At 27.9% G+C, this 16,234-nt stretch overlaps 1 protein-coding gene and 1 long non-coding RNA gene across 2 annotated transcripts; both read right to left on the bottom strand.

Annotated features, from left to right (window-relative positions):
• Window positions 1–1,783: 1,783 nt before the first annotated feature.
• LOC107447248 (U-scoloptoxin(01)-Cw1a) lies at window positions 1,784–13,556 on the bottom strand. Its single transcript, XM_021148908.4, has 4 exons — window positions 13,419–13,556; window positions 10,039–10,095; window positions 8,124–8,161; window positions 1,784–3,141 (listed from the first exon to the last, which is right to left on the bottom strand). Exons 2-4 carry the CDS (start codon window positions 10,058–10,060, stop codon window positions 2,764–2,766), a joined length of 438 nt encoding a protein of 145 aa, XP_021004567.2. The 5' UTR covers window positions 10,061–10,095; window positions 13,419–13,556; the 3' UTR covers window positions 1,784–2,763.
• On the bottom strand, window positions 4,444–8,117 carry LOC147812085 (uncharacterized). Its single transcript, XR_015433232.1, has 2 exons — window positions 5,339–8,117; window positions 4,444–5,267 (listed from the first exon to the last, which is right to left on the bottom strand). It is a non-coding gene; the product is annotated as an uncharacterized LOC147812085 (long non-coding RNA).
• Window positions 13,557–16,234: the final 2,678 nt, after the last annotated feature.

Raw genomic sequence — 16,234 nt, forward strand, 5'->3', positions numbered from 1 at the left:
CGGTTATAAAATAAAATAAAAAAAGAAAGAAACGAAGGCTTTGCTTAATTATTTCCAATATTGCCCTTTCTCAAAATTAAATTTTTTTTTTTGATCGTTCGAATTATTGTAGTGATGAACAGTCACGATAAAATTTAACTCTTAAACTTTCTGGAAAGTGGATCATCAATTCAATTCTTACTAAAATTAGATTCAGACAGCGCATGTTTATAATTTTAGCAAGATTTGTTTTTTTTAAAAAACAAAAAACTTTCCAGCGCGAGCTTAAAAAGGCTTCGTTTCCTTGCAAATTGATCGGAGTACTTTATCAAAAAAAATTTTTTTTTATTGAAATTAAGGACAGATTTTTTTGTAAATACTCTTTTCATAGTAAAACCTTAAGTTTAAGCAAATGCAATAATGTAGTAAGCTTTCTTTATATATGAAACATATTTAAACTTAAAAATGATTGCTTATTAAGTAAGTAATCGCCATACTCCTTAAATATATACTTGTGCTTCAGAAACGAAACACTTTTTACTTTTAAACTTTAACTATATGCTTTAAGGAACTTTGTTATAATAACAACATTAAATTATTTAATTCACTAATTATAAATGTTACAGTCCTTGTTATCCGGTAGTCACCATTTATCACAATTTCATGGGCCCACTTTCTCGCCTCCAAGCATAACATATTTTATGGACAGCTCCAAAAACTACAGAATCACCAGCGAGGAAGGTGAGGCTGAAAAAATTAAAACCTGTTTGATTAATCCTCTCATGTATATGGACCTCATATGAGGACACTTACATTTTCACTTCCTTATGGTATTCAGACTAGCATTTGTAATGTAATTTGCATGTAGTCATTTGGTGACTCAAAACAGTTCTTAGAAATCGCACCAGGTGGCGGTCGTTTCATGATAAGTACGAGAATATGATCTCTTTGTAAGTCAATAAAGGAATCAAGAACCGACATTTTGTTTAGTTATTTTAAAGGGTATATTAAATCTTTGGGAAGTTTGGTATTTTTTGAATATTCAGTTTCTTTATGATTAAAATTATATGGATAAAATATACCATAAAAGTAAAGGCCTTCATTTGGAAAACAATTTCTCACTTTACCAGGACAAATTTTTCGAAAATAAATTATTACACTATAATTCTGAGATACTGAATGGGGTTATAGCTTAGCTAAATATTTTTTATGACTCAAATAAAAAATTTATGCATGGGGTGGTTGGTGGAGTTGAAATGTGAATTTCAAAACGCATCTCCAAGTTTTATCAGGCATTTAAACTGGTTTTGATGCTTTTCATCACACTAGTCATTCGATAGATATCGATAGAAATTTTGAATACTTATCCATTTCGCTGATAACGTAGCCAATTGAAAAACAATAAGTTCTACTAACCTTTCCTTTTCACTTTATTTATTTATTTATATTAAAATTAAAATAAATAAATAAAATAGCTGAATTTAGTTGGTCCAACGAAATAGATAAGTACCAATTTTTTTTTCACCTTTCAATTTTGATTTATTAAATAAACTTTCATGACTTTATTTATATTAAAATAAATAAAATAGCTGAATTTAGTTGCGCCAGCGAAATAGATAAGTACCAATTTTTTTTTCACCTTTCAATTTTGATTTATTAAATAAACTTTTATGACTTTATTTCTGCTAAGGATTCTAAAAATGGAACATCTTCAATAAATCTTAAAATTATTTTATTAAAATTAATTTTGAGTAATGTTTTGTAATCCATTTGGAACTGTTGAAACAAACTGAGGACAACAAAATCTTTCAAAATGCTTGCTTTATTTATCACAATAATATATATAATATATAACATATACAACAGTTTTATACTACAGAATGTACGTATATATACATAGGGGCTTCCAAGAAGTAATAGACTCGCGCACTTTAGAGATTGGGCACCAGCACCATTTGGCGATATATCGCCAACTGAGAAAGAAGCTTTGCGCTTCAGACACCGAAACCACGAAAGAACATAGGGCTGAGAGAAAAAAAGACCAGGACACGTTGATGATTAACATCAGCGGCGATCTTCGTCAAGAGGTACATTAAAAAAAAAGAACAAAAAAAGTTGAAAGACATAACAAATACTAGAGCTAAAGAGATAAGTTAGTAAAATAGTTCGAATCGCCCCGAAAGCTTACGAGAAAAAATAAAAAAAAAATTAAAAAAAAAAACATTCATTTGGCAAAGACTAGGATATGGCTGCAAAATATTAAAAAAAAAAGCCGTTAACAATAGAACAATAGCTCAATATCGAAAGAAAGAAAAATTAAGTACTGGCAGTGTCTGTTTGTAAGAAGAAAATGGCAGTATTCTACTGAAGTAGAACATATTTAAAAGAAAAATCTATTTAAAATATGTAAAAAAAATATTAACAAAATAGACAACAAAGAAAAAAGTAGTAGTTATAGAAATGTGCGTTTCATAGTAACGAAACCTAAGTAACGGGTATTTTTTGAAAGTCACAGGTATAGATCCCAACGAAACCAACCACCGGTATTAGAACAGCATAGCAGACGATTTGTCCGCTGAAAATGGCTTAAGCACTTGATGAAAGAAAAATAAACAGTTCTTAGGCCTGTAGCGGAAGCTGGGAGTTCTTGTTAGTCCCTGGAACGTGGTCTTTCTGAGATCTTCACATAACCATAATGATATCCAGACCTTAACCATGATTGTGCAGCCATACTCTTATAGGAAGTTGGGAGGAGATAGAATTGATGGTCCGGTCCTGGTTAGCTTATTTCTTCTTGCCTTGGATGAGCTGTTGTGCCCTGGCAACATCTTCGTCCCTCAAGAATTGGGCATCTTCAATTCCGATGTTGTCGTTGACGTAATAGAAATCTCTGGCGTTCTGGCATGGGACAGCGTCTTCAGGGAAGGCGCAGGTCAGCGTCAGTTGGTTGAAAACCGTCTGGTTTCCGCAGAAGAAACTGTAGTGGAGAGTTTCTTGGTTACCGTCAGCATGGACAATTGGGTGGCAGACATGGAAGATCTGGCAGTTGTTGTCCACGTCGGCGTAATAACCGTAACGGAGACCTTCGCAGTTGAAGTTGGTGTTGATGGGTCCTACAATGAGTTCAACGCCATCTGGTAAGAAGAAGGCTTGTCTTTTCATCTGAAACGAGAACAAAAAGTGACCGAAGTGCAAATTGTTATCAATTAGTCTCGAATTTAAACTGCTGCGCATAGTGAAGTTGAGATTAGAACTCCGAATATACCATGAGGTTCAAGTCTAAACACGTTTTTTTAAAAATATAATTTAGCATGATTACCCAACTACTGTACTCGGATTGTGATTGCAGTTCTGTGCCATGACATTGGAAGAACAGTGACATCTGAGTTATATTTTGCCATGCCGCAACTGAGCGATAGATGGTGTCCTAGTTAATTAATCTAGTGCACTCCATCTAGCTCTAGTACTCTCAATCTAGTTTTAGTACTCTCCTCGACCTTCAGAGTACTAAAGTTAGCATATACTCATTAGCTACGATCACAGGCTATGGAGACTTATGATTACAATTAATTATAATTGCCTCTAATCTTAATTACCGTAGAAATCTTGATAACATGTAAACCTGATTATAATTATTTATTTGCAATCAATTACATTCCTCCAAATTAATAGTTAATTAATAATTTGGGGCGAATTATAAAATCCTTATCTTGGCCTCTTGCAAGTTCTTTTAGAGCCTATTAGGAAACCAAAATATAGTTGTTGCTAGTGCCTAAAATGCAATGTAATTCGAGTCGTTATAGGCTAGATATTGAAAGGACCAATGCTAAACTAATGCTTTTCTTAGATAGGATCTATATAAAATTATCCAATTAACACGATATTTTAAAGCCATTACCTAACTAGTAGTGGGCCTATATTGATTTCTCTGATTCAGCCTATATTCTTCTACCAAGATAGGACATATATATATAATTATCGAAAGTATCTAGGTCCATTGGTGCAAAATGCAGACATTCAAATCTTGGTTCCCGAATGCACATTTTTGTAGGATGTATGTTGAACCAATTTTGAGTACTGTGACAAAGATATAGCTAAGCCTATTCCATTGAAGACTTTTGTTCGAATGCTTTTATTAAATTGTCTCAGATTCCTGATCGACTGCGTAATCTGTCGTTGATGTTTAGCATAATCATTTTTAAGGATTTTAATAAACTTCAGAACAATGGCGATTAAATCTGTTCTATAGAAGATTTCTAAAGAAGTCTTTCAGTGTATAAATTTTGTTTGACTTCGTTATTGAATCCCATGTGGGCTACAAGGAAAAAACATGCAGCCCAATAAAGAAAACGAAAGTAACTCAATTATTTCGAATTTCTTTATTCAACTAGGACTCACGAAATAAGTATTATCAATATTCCTTCCGTATATCTTTTGGGATAATACTCGTGCATTATTTGTTAGAGTGATTTCATTAGGCTTAAGAACCGGTTTGTGAACGCAAACCCGGAAAATGATTTTCACGGAATCAACCTTGACAGATCAGGTGAGTTGTTAAAAACATTGTCACACATTCTTAAAAGTATTTTTATTAATTGCATACGACCTTTAGACCTTTCAACGAAGAAGAAACTCTTCAAGAATAATGATTATTTTATTTATTTTTGTTGATATCGACGCATTTCAATCGATTTATGAGTTACGGTGAAGATGTATTTTAGGTTTTGTCGTGACAGTAGGATTTCCGTGTTTATAGCCAAATCGTAGCGAGAAAATAAGTTTGAAATGATAATTACTTTGTTCTATTCTTCTTTAATAATTTCCTTATTTTCCAATCTCTCCAACAGACAAAATGATTTTTGTTTAAAATTGTATTCATTAACTAAACTTAAAATTCAGATTAAAATTAATCTAAGGCTTATACATTTACCGTTATTCAAGTTCCCGCTTCTGATTGATATTTATGAAATTAAAAGTGAAAATTTATATAGCTGTCAAAATTCTGTATGAAATTCCTTTCTGATTGATTATTCCTGAATCTAAAGTAAAAATTTATATAGCTGTCGCAACTCTGTATTAAATTCTACTTCTGAATGACTATAAAGTAAAAATTTATATAGCTGTCGCAACTCTGTATTAAATTCCTCTCTGATTGATTATTCCTGAATCTAAAGTAAAAATTTATATAGCTATCGCAACTCGGTATTAAATTCTACTTCTGAATGAACTATTCATGAATCCAAAGTTAAAATTTATATAGCTGTCGAAATTCTGTATTAAGTTCCCGCCTTTGGTTGATTATTCATAAGAATAAATGAAAGACTTAGATAGCTGTCGAAATTCTGTATTAAACTACCACTTTTGGTTGATTATTCATAAGAACAAATGAAATTATAGATTATTCATAAGAACAAATAGAAGATTTATAATTGTGTTTCAAATATTATTAAAATTCACTAAAATTGTTAATTCAGATTAAATTGTAAAATCGATGATTAATTTTAGAACATTGAAGAAATAATTTTTCTTTCGAATTTCGTAATGTTACTTGCGTTGCCTCATATTGTCCATTTCGTTGCCTATTTTTAAAATAAACTTTTTGAAATGTTTCGATTTAAGTTTTTATTCCTGAGAACATAATTGCATCGTTCTATTTTGGATAAGTTGAGTTTTCTGTAAGTAAGCAGAACTCTTTAAAACTTTAGATATCGAAATTTCAATAAAAAATAATCCTTTCAAAATCCGTTATAAAATTAAGGCTACAATCGTACAATGTGTATCTATGGTAATTAAATACGCATCGTCATTGTATTTAAAGAGCTTAAAAATAACATTTATTCAAACGTTTTCCCAAATTTAAAATGGAAAACATCATTAATTTGTTTTATAAGACTATGAATAATTTTTCGTAATAAAAATTATTATTCAATTAAATCTCGACTTTTATTTACTAATTTTGGATTTCGTTTCAAATAAAAAATATATTGCTGTATTTTTAAGTCATCAATTAATGTTTTTTTTTATGTTCAGGAAGAAACAGAACGTGATTAATAAAATTTTATTCTCCCAACAAATTTTTCTGCTTTTTCTTTTTCGCGTAATTTATCTTTTAACTTCGGGTTCAAATCTTTTTCAGTATTTCTTTTTTACTTTCTAAGTTATGAAATCCAGTCTTTACTATCACGGTCAAAGTTACGCTACGAAGTGTGATAACTCGATCAAGGCCTTGGGCTACGGTTCGAAATGAATTAAGTCAAGAAAAGAAAAAAAGTCGTCTGGTTTTTTTTGAAAAAAAATGAGAACTTTCACTTTCATTCATGAAGCAAACGGGGGAGAATTGTCGATTCTAGACACGTTCTAACTCATCAAGTGTCTCACTCGTAGGCGAAAGTAAGACATACCGGTGTGACCTATAACCGTTACACCCCGTTCTTAAACCGGGATTTAAATTTAGAACTTATACGGCGTGACTCGATAAATTTCTTAGGCGATTCCCATTGAGATGGAAATCGTCTGCTTTTGTTTATCGTTCTAAACAATGTTTATTGAGGTTAATTTCACGCTTCTTTTGACCTCTTGAATTGACCTCATGTGATTTATGCATTCTCTATGCCTTTAGGTTAATGGGTATTAGAAGATATAAGATGGATTCGATAATTTTAGCATCCAAAAAGGATATGCTTTGTTGTCTGCAATGCAAAATCTGTGGTGTGATTGAATACTTCATGACCAACTCTATCATAAACAGGAAGTTAAATATGTGGTATACAGGAAATTTATTTTTGTATGTTTAGATTTTAACAATATTGAGTTTTAAGCACGTGTTTCATCGTTTTATGCGCACCTTTAGCCTATGAAGGCTACTTTTAGAATCCGATTTAAACTAATTATAATTCGCATCGATTAATCGCTATTAACATCTTATTTAAAAAAAAATCGTTTGCTTTTTTTCTATCGTTTTCAATTAGATTTAAACAATGTTTATAGGGGTTAATTTCACATTTCTTTTGACCTTTTTATTTAACCTCATGTGATTTATGTATTCTTTATGCCTTTAGATTAATGGCGATTGGGTCAAAATGCGGACGATTCGGCTATTTTAGCACTCAATATAGAATAAGCTTTTTTATCTGCTAAGCAAAATGTGAGGTGATCAAACACTTCATGGCCGATTATTTGATATTAGCAGGAAGTTTAAAGTTTGATATACAGAAAAAATATTTTAATACATTTATATTTTAACCTCATTTAGTTTAAGCGCGTGTATGATAGCATTATACATGTCTCTAGCATACGGAGACTGCTTTTAGAATTCGATTTTAATTAAGAATTAAATGCTATTGAGTTTTATTAACCTTTCCTAATGTGATTAAATTAGGCATTTAAAAATGAATTTCATGACAAACTTTATTAAATTAGACCTTTGCTAAAGATTTCAGAACGAGATGACTTGTAAATAATTAGTTTAAATTTATGTTAATGTGTTTATATTTTAACAATATTCAGTTTGTTCTCGTGTCTTTAAATTTCTATGACGTAACAAATTTTTAAACTGTATAGAAACCGCAACATTGTATGATAGATAATTTAAATGACCGTTATAGTACGTACAGTCAAGATAACGTACCATGCTTGGTGATACATTAAAATCGTTTTAGAATTAATTTATTTGAAAATTAAAGAAAGATATTGAATTGAACAATATAATATTTGGTGGAAAATATTTTTTTCCAAGAATTTTATCAATTAACTTTAAATTTTAATATAATTGTAAATATCTACATTTAACATTGATTCTATGAATCTAAATTTTATACATATAATTATATAAATAGTTTAGGTAAATATTTTATTAAAAATAGTATTTAAATATAAAATAATCAAAACAGTTACGGTTAAAGTTGAATGACCATATTAAATATTTGTACAATAAAGTTATTTTAAATAAGTTTTAAATAAGTTTATTATATGAAAATATTTTAACTTAGAGTATGACTGAATTGGAAATAATTGTTTTTTTTTTTTGTTAAGTGCCATTTTTTAGTTGAAAATTTTATTTTTAAAAATAATTTGAAATTACAGAATATAAATAAAAGCGTTCAGAAAATTTTAAATTATTTAAATTACTTTTGATAGTTACTTACTCTAGGTAGGGCAACTGCAAGGCCTAAGGCAACAAGAGCTGAAAAAGACAAATGTATTATGTATTTTCAAATTAAAATTTTACAATAATTTTTTATTATTTCAATTTTTTTTCTTGTTCACCTTTCATATGCAGTTAATAACAAAATGAAAAATGATAAAGATGATAAAATTTTCAAAATTACAAAATAATCTAAAATGTTAATAATTTTCGCGTTTCTTTCCCTTTTTTGACTCCAAGCACTGAGGTCTTATTCTTGTACAACAATAAGTCACAGAATAGAACTATTAAACAAAATATTTGCGCGTTTATAATGCACTGAAGATAATTTAGTGTTTTCACTAACATTTTTATTTAAAAAAAGTCATCAATGAGTCATTTATATTTTAACTTAAGCTATTTCAAGCTTTTACTTAGACACTGATTAAAAAAATGGAGAAATTTTGCCACCACTTTTTATATTTTGGTGGCACAAAAAACTCAGCTTACTAACAAAAGTTCAAGAAAAACTCTACTTTTAGAAACTAGGGAATTTAAAATATAAACTTGAAAACTTGATAAAAGTAAACTTTCTTTAAAATTTAGAAGAATTTTTACGTTTACGATAAAAGGTTTTAGGAAAATAATGCTAAACAGATTTAAAACGTAAATAATAATGAACTTTTAGTACGTATAAAATAGGAACTTAATTCTTATGTTTTAATTCAGTTATGTTATATTCCATTAAAATAACTAATATCCCACTCCTACATAAAAATTTACCACATAATTTAGGAGTTTAGTTAGGTAGTATAATTAGATTTGACCCTTAAAAAATCAGTATTAAAAATCTGTAGATTCTAAATTTTTAAAAAAATTACAGTACTTAATAAAAGTAAAAATCAAAATGTCAAAAATTATCACATGAAAATTAATGCAAAAAATACAAAATGTGAAGAGGTCTTAAAATTTTTTCCCGAAATATATTGAATAAATTGAAGAAAAATATTTGAACCGTTGTTTTACATGTAAATAAATCCCTACGAACCCTTTAATGTTAAAGTTACAATGCAATAAAATAAACTAAAAAATTACCAAGGAAAATCTTCCATTAAATGTTTTATTTGAAAATCGATGAATTCACAGATTTTAGAAAATGTTAAAAAAGATTATCATAATCAAAAACTAAGTTAGATATTGAAAAAGAAAGCTGACAACTGTATTTTCTAAACTATTTGCTGAATGCAAATAGTATTAATAGTTACAATGATACAAATATATATTGATACAACTATATATTGATAGAAATATATAAATAATTAACTTTTGTTTTGGATATAGTAAAATATTACTTTTAATAAAAAAAATACTACATTATAATTGCAAATATGAAGAAAAAAAAAACAGATAACATTCTGAATTTTGAGGAAATTTAACGGAAAAAAATATCGAAGAAGAATTAATTTCAAAAAAGAAAATAATTCTTTTGAACTAGTTATGAAATTTTAGCATCACCTGCTAATAAGGTACTGTGGATATTAATAGATAGAGATTTAAATTGAAAATGACAATTTTAAAGCAATGTTAAGGTGATAAAGGTAAAAAAAATAAAATAATGAAGGAGCTAACTTCTATTAATGAATAAATTAAAATCCTTAGTTTAGTCATTTTTCTTATCTCTAAATTTCTAATTAAATTTTTAAAAAGAGACTGTTTAAATAAATAGATATATAATTGACGCAAAAATAATGATGTGAAGGAAAAGGTGATAAAACAACTAATTAATGAATAAGTGGATTTTTATTAATAAATAAACATTAACTGCGAGTAAATATTTTTTGAAAATTGCTTAATGATATTTAAATTAAACGAAAATGTAATTTCACCAAATTTTCATTCCGGAAATTTCAGTAAAAAATAAAATATATTATACTCACCGACTACTGCTAAAGATCTCATTGTGATAGGAATTGAAAAGTAGGAACTAGAAAGATCTGAAAAAAAAAAACAATATTTGTTTATTGCTGAGAAACCAGTTTTTTTTTTAGTTTATTCAGTCCTATAAAAATAATAATACAGCTGTTAAAATTAAGCACGTATTAATGAAAAGTCTTATTAATTTATCACACAATTATATTATTTTATAAAAAATAATGTAATATCGTAAATTTACATCTTTAACAATAATATATACGAGTTATTTACAACACTACTTTCTTCTGCATAAAAAAAAAATTTGAATTTTTTTTTATTTCATTGCACGGAACGATGCCAATTAAAGATTTTATTTTTATTCATATTTTGCTAATTTATCGTTCCGCATCGTCTATAGAAAATATCGTCTGCAGTAAATTTCATCATACGATGTTTTTATGCATTATGATTGGTAATTTTTAATAAAAATTAACTCTTTAAAATTTCTTATACTATAGAGAAACTGTTTTATTCTGACGCTAAAGCTAACATTTAAATTGCTACTCTCTGTTATGAGGATTTGTAAATTTAAAATTAGTTCATGTAATTGAAATATATCGTTTGTACCTACAATTATTTTAAATCATTACTGGACTGAAATAAAGAACGTTTCAATTTTATTGTTATTTATATTTCCATCGGAATAACGTATTTCTTTATATTAAAAAAGTACCAAAATATTTTGTAAGACATAAAATGCAATTTTCTGGAAGTTAATTTCTGCAAATGTAGAATTTTGAAAATAGAATGAATAATTTTCTGAGAGTAGCGTCATTATAAATCTATCGTCATCATAGAACTTTTTAGAAAAACTCATTCTGTAAAAAGTTTTTTCCGCGCAGCAAAGAGGCGAAATTTATCGTTTTCAGTTAAATCAGTTGAAAGAAGTTTTCCTTCAAGAAGTCCTTTAAATCTTTAAGCATTAACATGGTCATAAAGTAACTTGATTTGTTTTTTAATTATTTTAGACTTGTATTATCTTTATTTACGTATCATGTTCGGTAGATTTAATTTTTTATACACTTTTTGTTCTTGAATAATTAACTTTCGTTATAAAATTCCAAGATAATTTTCAATCACTTCTCTTTTAATTTCAGCAAAACTAGTGGAATAAATTTTACATCACGAGCATAAACATTTATTAATTATAGATCTATATTTATTTTCAAACAATTGAATTTGACAGTTAAATCTGATTATAATCTGATAAGCCAGTTCCGATAATAAAAGCGTTAATTTCTATTTTTTCAAAATTGCTTATTTACCACTTTTCCTTTCATTTAGAAAAAAAATTTTAAGTTAGCGTCATAATCATTATTACAACCAAGCATAAAACGAGCATATTTAAAAACTTGTTTAAAAGTATAAAATGAATATATTTCAAACAAATTTAAAAATAACGATAAAAAATAATTATTTGTGATATTTTACTTACTGTCAAAAAATTTATCTAAAATTAGGAAAATAGGTTTTTTTTTTATTGTTTGGTTCATTAATCGCATATAGAATTTAAAATTTTATTGAAAATTTCTATAACTCTATAAAGTTTCTGAAATAAATTAGCACATAAATAACGGTTTAAATACGTTGAAAACATTGAAATAATTACTCTTACTAATTCTTACTAACTATTAGGAATTAAATTTTATTTTGTAAATTATTTTTTACCAAAAAAAGCTTTTTTTTCACAATTATTAAGATTTTGTAAAATTTTTCACTTAAATTGAAATAGATGTTTTTGAATAATGAAAAACAACTATAAATTATTCACAATAAAATCTACACAATGCCCTAAAATTATGATCACAAGGACGAAATATTTACAACTGAACAACTTTAAAATGTTAATTAAACAGAATTAAATGAATTATTAACTACCAATTTTTAATTAAATTCCCGATTTAAATAAAATTCCCTATATATAATAATAGAGGCATAGAAATTTTTCAACGTTAACATCAAGAAGTAAATAATATTAAAAAAACTAAGGTAATTATGCATGAAATCATTAATATAAAGCAATTTCTTTTTCAAAATATTTCTCACTACCATGATATAAATGTAAAGTTACTAAAAAATATATAATATTCCAAATTAATAACTGCATTTGATGATTTTTATAAAATATCGTTTCCAGAATTAAATTTAAGCAACTCATTTGTATTCTTGTAGTAATCGGTAAAATTTTCCTTTAACTCAGGGAATTTAGAATTTCAATTTCAGCAAATTTATTTCAAAGTTTGATCAATTTCATAAAAATTTAAATCAAATTCAAAGTAAAATTAAAAAGTAAAGTTTGTAAATTAAATTTTAATAAAATATAGTTTTCAACAGAAAGAATAATACATTTTTTAAATGAGATTTAAAAAATTTACAATGTACAAATTAATATCTCAAAAGATACAAGCATTTAGAAATCATTAAAATTTTTAGTTGGAAGAAATTCTGGTTCAGTCATATTTCAGAGAAAAACTGACGTTAGTAACACGGCTATAAAAAGACCTCTTCAAATTGTATTAAAAGAAGAATTTTATTTCAATAAAGAAACAATTGCTTTTAATAAATTCCTAACATTTACAAATTTTATTATTTAGAAAGAATAGTGATCGTTTGCAACTTAATCAAATCATTAGCAAAAAACTAAAAGCTTTATCGTCTGCCTTATTGAAATAATCACGATAAGAAAACAACTTTCGAATATCTCCTTAAATTTTACTGGCAAAAGAGCACTTTTCAATACAAAAAAAAATAATAATTGCATTTAATAAATTACTAACCTTATACAAAAACTGAAAGTGTTATCGTCTGCCTTATTGAAATATTGATGATAACAAGATAACTTTAGTATATCTCTTTAAATTTTACTGGCAAAAGAACATTTTTTAATACAAAAAAAGAAATAATTGCAAATACTAAATTACTAACCCTATACAAAAACTGAAACTGTTATCGTCTGCCTTATTGGAATAATGACGATAACAACGCAACTTCAGACGATATCTTTAAATTTTACTGACGAAAGAACATTTTTCAATCCAAAAAATGAAACAATTGCATTTGATAAATTCCTAACACTATACAAATTCGTTATTAAGAAAGAACAGACAATGTAACGATTGTTAACTGTTTAGATTAAATCGCAAACCGATTCACTATAGTTCCTCAAACGACAATTTTTGCAATAAAAAAAAATATTGCGAAAAAGCACCCCATGCCCCCATAACCAACCATCCATATACATTCTCACGGAATTATTAAAAGCGAAATTCGGTGCCGCAATACGTTGAAATAATCCATTGCTAAAGAGTGCGAGCTTCACAATACATATTCCACAATACCTTACCTCAATAGAACTTAAAGGGGTGGTATATCCCTATGGAGGAGAAGGATTGCTTTCTTGGAGAAAGGAAAAGATGGGATGAAGATGATGCTAGAATACTTTCACTTGCATCTTATATACTCACTTTCATCCGGAGCATGCGCAGTAGGTCGTAGGGTCAGTCTTGTCCATCGGGTTGATGCGTATGAACAAGATCTTCGCAAGTATGTCATGAGGAAACCTTTTCTTTTTTACCTCTTTTGTTTGTTTGAGTTATTCTTTTTTTATTTAATTTTTTTATTTTATTTTTTGGTTGGAAGAGAATCCCCCAGAATCTTTTGGAGGGAAAAGAGTATCTCGATGATGAGAAAGTGACCAGACTGGTTCTCATCCATCGGACCTACTTCTCCTGCCCCGTGACACCGCGGTTGACCCCCCGAGAGTAGCAAAAACCACCGAAAATCGTCTGTAATAATTCTGCATCGGTATGAAAAAAAGAATTATCTTGATTATTCCATCTTTTAGCGTTTTTGTTTTTTGGGCTTACCCTTTTTAACGTTGTAGCCTCATTTGTCATTTGTTGGGAGGGGTTGATGTTTTAACCGTTATTTCGGAATGCTTTTGCGGATGGGATTAATTTTTAAATTCTTATCGTTTGTTTGTGGTTAATCGAAAGCGTTTCGATTTTTTTTGGGGTGAATGGAAAGGACATCAATCACATTTGGAATTAATTTATAAAAATATCTGTGCTACTTTTCATACTAAATTAAGTGGAATGGCTTTTAAAAATGTTTAAGGAGTATTGCGTCATAGTTGATAGTCCGGAAGGGGGTAGGGGCACGTGACCCCCTCTTTCGAATAATTTTCAAAAACTTGAAGAGTTTTTCAATTTTGTCTCCTTTCTTTTGAATCCCCAAAAAGGTATTTTTTATTTATTAAAAATTTTAAATTGCTGTTAAATAATTGTATAAAATAATTTCACGATTATCTATTTCCTATAAAGGATATTTAAGTTATTTAATGATATTTTAAAACAAATTTTCTGCAATACGAACTCAACAATTTTAGTGGAACAAAATTTAAGTAATTTTGCTTGTTTACACTTGAACACTAAGAAAACAAGCATAGTCAAAACTACCAAAATATGGTAAAATTTACCGTGTTTCTGGTTCTATGGGAATCCCAGATAGCTCGGTCGTTTTTACCGAAGTGCTTTGGTAATGAATTTTGTAAAATTAACAATAAAATATGGTTTAACAATTTGTGATAAACTTTGGTAAATGTGGTAAAACTTGGTATAACCTTAGCATTTTTTGAAAAGCAGAATTTCAGATAAATCGTTACCACATAAATGGAAAAATTACCAAATGAATAGTTTAATACCGTATATTTTGGTTTTTATTACCAAAATTATGTTGCTGTTTTTAACCCGAAATGTCATTACTATAGAGTGTGGTAATTTTACCAGAATTTTTTTCTCCGGGTAGTTTGCAGCTGTTTAAGGAAGTTTGTAAAACAATATAATGTTTCATATTTATAATAATGCTTTTTAGCATAGTGTAATAATTCTCCCTGATTAACGCCAAAAGTGTAATATGGTATTAAATTGTTTTCGTTTTTAGTGTTGAAATGGTACACATAATATACATGTTTTGTTTTCAAAATTTATTTTATGATTTATCTGAAAAGTACGTTTCAAAGAAAAATTTGTCTGGTTAGAGATATTTATTAAACTATTCATTTTTAAATAGATATAGCTATAAATTTCATTTGAAACCGTGTAACTTTTTGTAAAATTATAATTAATTTTAAATGTTGCATAAAGTTAGCTACAAATGATTACGTATAGTTTTTGTATTCATGATTTCTTAACTGTACTAGTTGTAAGCAATTTCAAAAACGTAAAGGTAAAATCTTTACCGTAAACCTTACGGTTAACCAGATGGACAGACTGTTGCCGGTTATTTTACTGTATTTTCAAAATGAAAATTGTAACAGTGTTGGAACTACTTTCGAGTTATAATCCTACTTTTAGAAGAGGAACTTTACTGAAAAACTTATTTTATTTCAAGAATTTCTTATAAATTTTTTAAAGAAACCAGTTGTAAAGTCTATGGTTTTCTACTATCAGCAATAAATCCAAATAAACCATCGACTTTTCATCTGCTTTCTTTTAAAATCTTAATAAGAAAACCTTGCACCACATTTCAAGATAAATTTTATACAAAATGAACATAATACCTAAAAAATGAGCTATATGAACTCGATTTTTATAAGTCGCATAAAATATTTTATCTATCACTTTGCTTGTGGAAATCCATAAAAAAGATGTTGTGTTTTAAAACGTTTTAAACTATTTTATTTCATACTTTTTCGCCTTAGGATTCATTAAGTCTTTGAAAAAATAATTACACCTTATGTTTTCCCCAGAAACACGTTTTGAAAGTATAACTATCAACAAAACGAGCATGTGGTTTCAGATAACTTTGGAAATGCTAATTAGATGACGTAATAGTGATTTGAAGATCCACATGCCATTCACGTAGATGACGAATTCGTAAAAATAATTAAACATCGAAGAAAGCGCGATAAAATCTTAAACTGGATTGTTTTTAATTTTATTTATAATAATGACTAATGTTAAACTAACGCGAAAAAGATCATTTTTCAAACATTTCTTTCGAACAGAATATTTAAAATTTTTATTCGATTTTTAGGATAACAGGGGATAAAATTGTTACTCGCAGACGATGTCCAAATTTCAGAATCCTAGCGGGCTTTGGAGTCATAAGAGATTCAAAATAGCCTAGCAGGGCAAGGGTAGATAAAATACTAACTAA

The sequence above is a fragment of the Parasteatoda tepidariorum genome, chromosome 4, assembly GCF_982258835.1.
Source record: "Parasteatoda tepidariorum strain Cologne lab strain chromosome 4, Ptep-v5.0, whole genome shotgun sequence".
Lineage (NCBI taxonomy): Eukaryota > Metazoa > Arthropoda > Arachnida > Araneae > Theridiidae > Parasteatoda > Parasteatoda tepidariorum.

What these genes read in the sequence shown, in the direction of transcription:
- LOC107447248 (XM_021148908.4), bottom strand. Translation starts at nt 10,060, where the DNA reads ATGAGATCTTTAGCAGTAGTCG. An exon ending in GAGATCTTTAGCAGTAGTCG is followed by an intron (nt 8,162 to 10,038) that starts GTGAGTATAATA and finishes TGTCTTTTTCAG; the next exon opens with CTCTTGTTGCCTTAGGCCTT. An exon ending in TTGCAGTTGCCCTACCTAGA is followed by an intron (nt 3,142 to 8,123) that starts GTAAGTAACTAT and finishes TTCTCGTTTCAG; the next exon opens with ATGAAAAGACAAGCCTTCTT.